General features: G+C 43.9%; 1 protein-coding gene across 4 annotated transcripts in view; it reads left to right on the top strand.

The window, feature by feature from the left end:
* Positions 1–2,210: 2,210 nt before the first annotated feature.
* The window catches only part of PDE10A (phosphodiesterase 10A), a 574,288-nt gene continuing 567,055 nt past the window's right edge, over positions 2,211–9,443 (top strand). For 2 of the 4 annotated variants that reach the window (XM_073337886.1, XM_073337884.1), the window contains exon 1: positions 2,211–2,745. Coding sequence is in view for 1 of the 4 variants with exons in the window: in XM_073337888.1 (XP_073193989.1) it covers positions 3,622–3,712 (91 nt within the window). In the remaining 3 variants the exon portion in view is untranslated. Of the gene's footprint in view, positions 2,746–3,502; positions 3,713–9,443 lie in introns of those variants that run through there. The other 2 variants (XM_073337888.1, XM_073337883.1) reach the window with 2 other exon arrangements.

Raw genomic sequence — 9,443 nt, 5'->3', positions numbered from 1 at the left:
GTGTAAAATTACACCAACATAAAATGGGTGTAATGGATTAGAGAATTAGGCCCTGTTTGGGTACTTTTGCCCATCTAAATGCTAGTTTAGACAAACCATGTTCAAGAGGTGGAGATGTGTAGAAGCATTTGATAGTAGCTTAGAGGTGAGAATGAAGAGATATATGGGAGAAAGCAATAGCTGTGACTTACCTCAAAAACTGGGCCTGTTCTAAAAGGTTATAATTATTGCCTGGGGAAATGGACAGCTTTCTCTCCCAGGGTTCCAATCACAACCTCAGGAATTCTGACTACCCCAGGCTGGCTTGTAAAAACAAAGCACCTCTGGGCCAGTTATTGGTGTGTATGTGTGGTATTGATGAGCTGTCTGCAAGACCAGTCCAAGCCAATTTCTTTATTTAGGTTGGGTGGAGGGATCTATTATTCATAAGGAAAGACCACAACAGCGATAGGTGACATTTTATTCAGCGACATGACTTCCTTTTCATATAGTTTAGTGACTGTTCATATTGTGAAAACAGGGATAGTGAGTGGCACCAAACCACTGCCGGAAGCAGGGCCGAATGCCCTAAGAGCTTCATTTGGTGTAAGAATATGTAGCACATACCTAGGACCTTTCAGCGGCGGGGCTGAATGCACTTGTCAGAGGTGGGGTAATAAAGTATCCTTTTACAGATGGAGAAAGAGACACAGAGCAATGAGCAACTGACTTAAGGACGTGCAACAAGACACCGGCATAGCTAGGAATAGAGATCAGGTCACCTAGATCCCAGCCCACACTCAGGTCACTAGCCCATGTCTGTGTCTTCTCCCTTTCATTCCCTTCCCTTGTGTCTTTGAAATGAAAGGCAAATGTGAGGGGAAGCTGTGCAAGTTTCTTCACTGAGCGCTTTACTGCCCATCCTGTCTGGCATCAGCCCTGCCGGGTCCCTCCTGGGCCTCTAGTGAACACAGTGCCACTGAAGTGTGGACTGTCCAGTAGGGAACAGGGGCCTGTTTAGGATGGATTAGACACAACACATCCTGCATTTTAGCAGGGGGTTAGACTAGATGACCCTTGTGGTCCCTTCTAATCCTATGGCTCTAAGATTCTGTGATCCCGCTCTCATTGACATTAATGGCAAAACTCTCACTGGCTTCAGTGGGGCTGGATCAAGCCCTAAACGGTGATCTCCCACGCGCGTTTTCATATCGGGGAAAGGCGTGCAGGTTGCGGTGTCCAGAGATGCAAGGCTGCTCCCCTCACCCACTACCTTACTTTGCAACTCTGCCTATGCGTGTGTTTTCATTTTGCTGCATGCAATGAGAGTGCGGCGCAATGCTGATGCTAATATACTTGGTCCTATCCTGGAGCAGCGTGTTGTTGGCAGGCAGTTTCTTTGGTTATTTAACACCCGAGCTGTCATTTCTAGGACACTAGATCACGGAGGGAGGATCCTGCTTATTTCCCCCTCCTGATAATTTTGTAGCTCCAAACAGTGACTGTGGGAATTGGGAGTATTGGGTATTTATATAATGTGCCCCCCCTCCGCCCCCACACACCTCAGTGTAGCAAAGCTTGGCACACAGTAAGGAAACAGACTCTATATGCGGCCAGAACGATGACAATTCAGCGAGCCCACACGGCAATGAACCGCTTGCTTCGCATCCCCTTTTTTTAAAAGCACCTTCCTTTCCACGGCTGCAGAACAAGATCGCTGCTGTGTGTACAGCAATAAAATAAAATTGCTCCTTAAGATTAAGCCGTGCACCCCAAACACTTTAGCATGAACCCGATCTAAAATGCGCTGGGGAGAGATGGGAGGGAGAGCACTTCCCCAGCCTCCATCAACCTCTGCCTGGGGAGAGACGAACAATTAACATTTCCCCCGCCCCAATATGTAGAAATCTCCCAAAGTCTAGTCAGTTACAAAATGTTTCTGGAGCTGAGAAACAAGCTTCTGATCGCAGCGCTGAGACCCCCCCCCAGCCCCTTCTCTTGCTGCTTATTGTTATTATTTATTTGTGTTGGGGGTTTTTCGGGCGGCGGGGGCGGGAATCAGCTTCAGTCTCTTGCAAAAGGTCCAGGCTGCTTACGTCTGAGCGCCCCTTATCATTTCAATGAATGGCAATTGCAGCCTTGGTGCTGTTATAGCAATGAAGCTACAGACGTCATTGCCTCCTGTTGGACGTGAGATGTGTCCAAGCATCAGCCCCTTTTGCTTAAGAACAACTCTTTAACTTCCAGGCAGCCGGCAGACAGGGTTTTATGAGATCCTAAGAACCAAACATTTACAGTATATATATATACACACACATATATAGGTATAATACAAACACACACACACTGTATATATGTGTGTATATATATGGAGAGAGAGAACTAGGAAAACCTGCTGCCACTGCAAGCTCCACTAAAATTTCCTGATCAGCTGAGTAGCTCGCTGCATCGTTTTGTTAAATGCCACCTGACGGGAAGGGATCATCACTCAGCCTGTGCTCTTCATTTTTGGTAGCGAGGAAGACTTGTTGAGCACCTTGTTCTCCAGCGCCCAGGAAGAAGCCCTGCTGCTGGGAGCACAGAAGAGCTGGGATCGTGCCCTAAGAGCTCCCCGAATTTCACCCACTTTGCAGCTGCTGTTACTAATTGAGGCCCCCCCCCCGCCCCCCTTGTCTCTGTCTCCCGGACTGAAGTGGGAGCGAGGATCTGCTCTTTAAAGTGGATCCGAAGGGGAAGGCAGAGATGAGCTGGTGCATAGTTCTGAGGGTAAGTTGCTCTCTCCCTCCACGTAGCATCAGCCCCGAGCCTCGGCATTGGGTTGGAAAGTGGGACAGGTGTGTGTGTGGGGGGGCGATGTTTGTGAAGGCAGGGGGAGAGCGGCGCTTTTTACATCCAGGGCTGAACGGGTTACCGGGGGAGTGCGGGGGCCGGGCACTGACTTCACAGCGGAGTTTGCAAGGTGCGAGTTCCTCGTGAATATTCCTAGCCAGCTGCGAAGCTCAGCAGCAATGCCCCTGCTCCCGCAGGTGCCTGCCTGGGCGGCCAGTGGCCACAGCCCGTGCTCTCCTGCACTCCGAGTTTGGGCTGCGGGGGGGCCTCCAGCCACCTAGGGGAGAACAGCCCTCCCCGCCGGGAAGTCAGGATCCCCAGCTACAGCACACATGACCCCTACACCTGGAAGCGCCTGTCGTTTGTCCTCATCTGTCTCTGCCCCCGCCCCTTTCTTTCCCTCAGTCTGTTCGAACCATTTTTTTAACCCACAGGGAGCCCAGTACAAATAAATATAAATCACCCCCTCCCCCCAGCTGGCCACCAACAAGTGTAAAACCTGCAGAGGTGCCTATTGCCTCCCTCTTGAATGCTGCCTCTCTCCCCCAGGTGGATAGGAAAGGGTGGGGGGAGCAACCCCCTTAGACGTGGGGCTGAATTGATGGGATTGTGATTTGTAGGATTTCTCCACTTAGTCCCTGCCTCCTACTTGCTCTCCAGCCACTCCAAAGTCTCTTCCCCTCTCTTTAAGCAGCGATTTCTTTCAATCTCTCTCTCCCCCTCTGTGTGTGTGTCTCTCTCTCCCTTCACATACACTCATCTCCCCGGAGAGAGAGAGAGAGAGGAGAAACCCAACTCCCAAAAACCGGCCAGATGTCGAAGAAACGCAAAACCCTGGAGGGTAGAGGATCCGGGCTCCCCCAGGAGGAACCCAGAGCCTGCTTTGGGGGCAGCGAGGAGCAAGGTAGGGAGAAGGGAGCCTGCAAGTGGAGGGGAGGCAATTGGGAGTGTAGGGGGATCCCAGCACAGGAATGCATCAGCCTGGCTTATCTCCCTGAGTAAAGAGAGCTATAGAGGTGACTTTAATAATTAGGCCAGATTGTTTCCAATAAGGGCATTAAAAGAGCAGGTCTGCTGTGATTGCATCAACACTGAACTTTGGATGGTGAAGGGGTTAAGGGGAGCAGGAAGGAGAGAGAAGGGGCTATATTGATCGATTGCTGAGGGGGAATTGCAGGTTTGCTGATCAATCCAGATTCCCTTCACCACTTGCTGTTTGTCAATTGCATTGGTATATTCACACTGTATCATTGATTAGCAGCTTGTGTAAATTTGTGTTTACAAGGTGCTCTCAGCTTGAGCAATGAGTGGTATATTTCTGAGGTGGGATGTGTATGTGGGGTTTTTTGGGGTGTGTGTGGTGTTCCATTTTAGTTCATAAGTCCCCATCCCTAATATGATTTCAGTTGCGTCATGTTGAGGCTTCAAATGCTGCACTTGCACAGCACACTTCGCATCCAGCTAAAGTTGGTTTTTCAACAGCTTTGCTGTAATTTTCAAGCTCTAAGTATTTGTGATGAAAGCTGTTCGTCACATTTTGACAAGATAATATCAATGTAGAAGCTGAGCTGGTGTAAAATCAGCTATGCACACAAGTATTAGGGAGTTCTGCAGCTGATTTTTTGTTTGTTTCAGTTAGCCCAATAGTTTCTTTCCTTTGTGTTTATTTTGACTAAGTGGGCCCAGATGAGCCAAGCCAAGCTACAGTGTTTTAGGGGTTGTGGCTATAATGCAGAAGAGAGGAAAAATACCAGCCAGATTAAAAGCAATGTTTAAAGCTGTTTATAATGGCTTTGAAGACTAAGGTGGGAGATGATGGTGTGTATGGTGGAGTAAGGTGAAAATGTAAATTTATTTCTTACCATGTTAGAATTCAGAAATATGGTGCTTTTGTCTTAGCAGGTGCAAACCCGAGTATAGAGCTGATAGGGATGGAATGAGTGTGTTCTCCAATATGGAGTCAATGGTCCTTTTTATAAAGAATGATAAGGATCACAATGTCACAAAAGTAATCAAAAATCATGAAATTCAGCCTCCAAAAAAACACAACCCAATGCAAAAATCTCTCTGGTGAAGTGAAATATCTCAAATCCGGTTCCTGGCGTGCTCTTTTAGCTTCGTTAGAAAGAAAAAGTCATAGTGATGCACCATTTATCTCGAAAGAGATTGTTTAGGGTTTACGGGGCTGTTATTTTAAACTGCTCGTCTCTCCCACAGTAAAATAAAATCCATGTCCATCATTTCCTAAAACCATTTGTCCATTAAAACAAATACAGTCACCTGAGGAACATTTTTATCTCTCTGAATGACTTTATTTGCATGACAGCATACAGTGTTTTTGCAATCAATAGGGAAAAATTGAGGTTTTGCTGTCACTAATGGAGAAAAGCTTACCTCTTTGCCAGGTATAGATGATGTCAGACACAGAAAAGATATTCAGCATTGACCTGAAAGTTGGTCTATAGGTTACATATCATTTTCATTTAATTGGGGTACCAATGGTGTGTATGGAAACATGGTGAACATTATTGTAATGCAGTGGTGTGTATATGGTAGTTGTTTGTTTTTGTTTTTTTTTTAAACTCCACAATAGTACTTCCTACAAGATCTCTGGTTATGTAATGAGGAACAGAAAACGGCATTTAACTTTATACAGATATTTTTCTTGTTTTGGAAGTACACTGAATAAGAAATAAAATGAAAGTGGAAAATTATTTAGCAAAGCACTGATCTGCTTGTATTAAGAGAGCAAATAATAAATATCTTGTAGGAAAACACACAAGGTATTTTGCAAATCAAACTGGATGTGAACCTTGCTGTGCCTATATGATCCAGGTTTATGCAGACTATGGCATTGTAAATTATGGAATTTTAGTTTAAAATCTAGTTTTTGTTAATGAGATCAAGTGTATTTTTATGAACATGTAGTGATTTTTATTTTATTTTCTCCTTTGTATTTCACAGAAAAGAATGCTGCTTGCTAATTATATTGTCTGTATGAATATGTAACTGTAGAAACCATTAAGAGTGTTCAATGTACCACAATACTGTAGTGAGCATATTTTGTGCAAAATGGTGGATGTGATCTTCTTCTTCTTCTTTTTTTTTTTTTTACATCAGATGTACAGTTATTTTTGGTTTAATCTGAAATGATTTACATGCTGTGTGTGCTTATGGTAGGTTTTCTACCTCTGTAGAGAGAACATGCTTATTAGATTGGCAAGGGGGTGTAATATTTTCCCAGAAGTATGAAAAGGCCATGTAACTCCTGAGATTTAGTTCTACAATGTACATGTAGGGTGCTTGTTTAAATCATAGATTCTAGTTTACTAATAAACCAAAAAATAATAATAAAAGCTCAGATTTTTGGACACTACCAAACCCAGCATCTGTGCAGAATGCAAATGCAGCTCAACTGTGGGGCCTTCTTCCAGTGGCACAGACATGGACCATAGAGAGACTCGTTCTAGTTTGGCCATCTTAATTCTGTGCTCTATTTGGTAAATCAGGGATGTGCTATGCTAAATAACAAGTATCCTTACTTTGAGGGCCTATGATGGTTTAAAAACATCTAGCTAACATAGACTAATTCCAAACTGCTGCACTGTGTGTCAGTTCTTTGGCCAAATTAAATTAATGCTTGTGGAGCTTTATTCTTCTCCCACATGTGTTCAGTATACATGGGGCAGGCTGGTGGACACCATTTAGGCTGTGGCATACAATTTCTAACCTCCTTTGGGGTGACTTTTTTTTTAGTCTTTCACAAAGCATTTTATGAAGGCCTTGCTAGAACTCTCTCTAACTGCTCCTGCTAAAATAGGGCCTGACATTGCAAGTTTCGGACATTCAGCACATTGCATTGAGCGGGAGTTTCCAGCATCAGATCCTTAGTAATGAAGTGTGGAGACCAAACAGGCCTAATTTTGACCTTGCTTACATCAGTTTGAATCAGGAGTATCTCCAGTGAGGTCAATGGAGTTCCACCAGAGTAAATAACCTCAGAATTGAGCCCTATGGATATGTGCAACTGGTCAGTCAGTGTATCTCCATGTCACATTACTAGCAGCACCTTTGGCTGCATCTTGCTGGTTTTGGTGTCATTTAAATGGCTGAGGATCTTGGGTCACAAATTGAAAGCCTGTGGTGGTGACTGTATATTGTATTAGGGCATACTTAATGATCCAGAAGACCTTGTATGTCCCTCTTTTCTATGTTCCTTTGAAAGCTGGTGGAGAATGTGCAAAGATGGAGGGCTTTAGCTACAAAAGAGCAAGTTAAAATGGATTTTGTGCTCTCGTAATCATGGAACACAAAATGATATGATAAACTTAAAATTATTCAGTAATCCTATTCACAGCTCTTACTTTTGTCATTATCCAGCAATCACTGCTTTAGTGTCAGACAATATTTCAGACAACTTTTTGTGAGGCGTTTTGTTGGTGTGGGAGCTGATGGACAGAATAACTCTCCGAGTCCTCGCTTGACCAAATGCTGCTTTCCTGTACACACATAACTGAGAATAAAATTTAACCTGCTGTATTTTTCTTTTCACTGTCTCTATTTTAACAGTCTATGAAAGTAGATGATTTGTTTTTCTTCAGGTCCAATTCTGTACTGTGTTAAATACCCTCAGCTTTCACAGAGATCCGTGACTGTTGAGGCTTTCAGCATTCTGCCGAACTGGGCTCCTGACGGCTAGCTTTTTAAAAATTGTTTAAAAACTGTTTTTTTTTTTTTCTAGAGGCAAACTTGAGCCCCAATCCTGCAGACACTTATGCACATGTGTAACTTTACATATATGAGTAGTTCCATTGAGCTCAGTATGACCAGTCCTGTGCTTGCTGGATAAGGGGTCTTGGTTAATATTAACCAAGTCCTCTTGAGTTTCGTTCCCGCACAAAGACTCCAAGTTAAAAGGCACAGTTGGGATACACCTTTTTCTCTGACTAAAAATGTCTAGTTATGTGAGATCTTAAATACCTACTGAAAAATTATCTTTATGCCTTGTATTTTTGATTGGTATAAAGTATTATTGATTAAATCTTGTAGACAGTTTAGAAAAATAAACTTCTGAAATCTTGATGTGGGCACATCAAAATATAGGAGGCCAAATTTAGCTCTTCCTGCAGATTTACAGTGATGTAACTGAATTAGGAGTTTGACCCAATGTTTGCTTTACATTGCTGCTTCACTCTCTCCCTTTCACTTGGTAGAAGCAGTTACATTCAAATACTGTTCTCTACATTCATTGTCTGTGTGCATTTCTGTTGTGTACATACAGAAGTAACCTGGCTACTTGTCACCTTCTGGGTAAATTATAGAATCGTAGGACTGGAAGGGACCTCGAGAGGTCATCTGGTCCGGTCCCCTGCACTCAAGGCAGGACTAACCTATAATTCCGGTGCTTCTCCCTTACATCTCTGCACTAGTTTCCTCCTTCCCCTCTCTGTGCTCAGCCCAACATTTTCTCCTTCCCACTGGAAACGATACAAAGAAGGGCAACAAAAATGGTGAGGGGTATGGAGCAGCTTCCATTCAAGGTGGGATTAAAAAGACTGGGACTGTTCATCGTAGAAAAGAGATGTAAGTAAGGATCTGATAGAGGTCTATAAAATCATGACTGGTGTGGAGAAAGTGAATAAAGAAATGTTATTTACCCCTTCGCACAACACAAGAGCAAGGGGTCACCCAACAAAATTGATAGGCAGCAGGTTTAAAACCGCTTTAAGGAAGTCTGTTGAATTCATTGCCAAGGGATGCTGTGAAGGCCAAAAGTAAAAATAGAGTTTTTAAAAAAAGAATTGGATAAGTTCATGGAGGATAGGTCCATCAGAGGCTATTAGCCAAGACGGTCAGGGATGCCACCATATGCTCTGTGGGTCCCTCTGCCAAAAGCTGGGACTTGATGACAGAGGATGGATCATTCAATAATTGCCCTGTTCTGTTCATTCCCTCTGAAGCAACTGGCACCAGCCGTTGTCGGAAGACAGGATACTGGGCTAGATGGACCATTGGTCTGACCCATTATGGCCGTTCTTATGTTCCATTTGTCTTCTCCTTCCACTTGTGATTTCAAGTCTTACGTTAATCAGCTGTTTGAAATATAAGCCAGCCACATTCCTTCTTCTCCTCCTCAAATGCCTGATCCATGAAGTGTACAGCTCATAATGTCAGTAGCCACTCTATTGTGTGATCTGTGTTTATTCTCAGAGTGTAGATATTTTGGAACAAACTTTTTTGGGGGGCGGTGGTTGTGTTTGATATAAAGCATTGAGTATAGCCTGGTACTACACATGTACTGCAATGAAGAAAGGGCAGCCCCTGTTGGCTTTTGCTGCAGAAGCCTGTGTATATGTGTACCAAATGAAAAGTAATCCAGTAGGAAATTTCTAGGGGATGTGGCAAAAAACTGGAGAGTAAACAATGCTTTTAAAAAGTTGGCTGGCTTCATGGGCTAGTGAGTTGGGACTTTTGATCTTGAGTTGTCACTCCTCTAGCAGACAAGTACTCAGTTACCTGTGTTTGCTTCTCAGAAACATACTAGCCTTCTCCCTACATACGCATTTCCGGTCAACTGAAAGAGTAACATCCAACCCTTGGTGCTTTGTCGATGATCACTGTGATGTAAGGGCCTT

Source organism: Lepidochelys kempii, chromosome 3 (assembly GCF_965140265.1).
Source record: "Lepidochelys kempii isolate rLepKem1 chromosome 3, rLepKem1.hap2, whole genome shotgun sequence".
NCBI lineage: Eukaryota > Metazoa > Chordata > Testudines > Cheloniidae > Lepidochelys > Lepidochelys kempii.
This window is presented reverse-complemented; position numbering and strand designations above follow the sequence as displayed.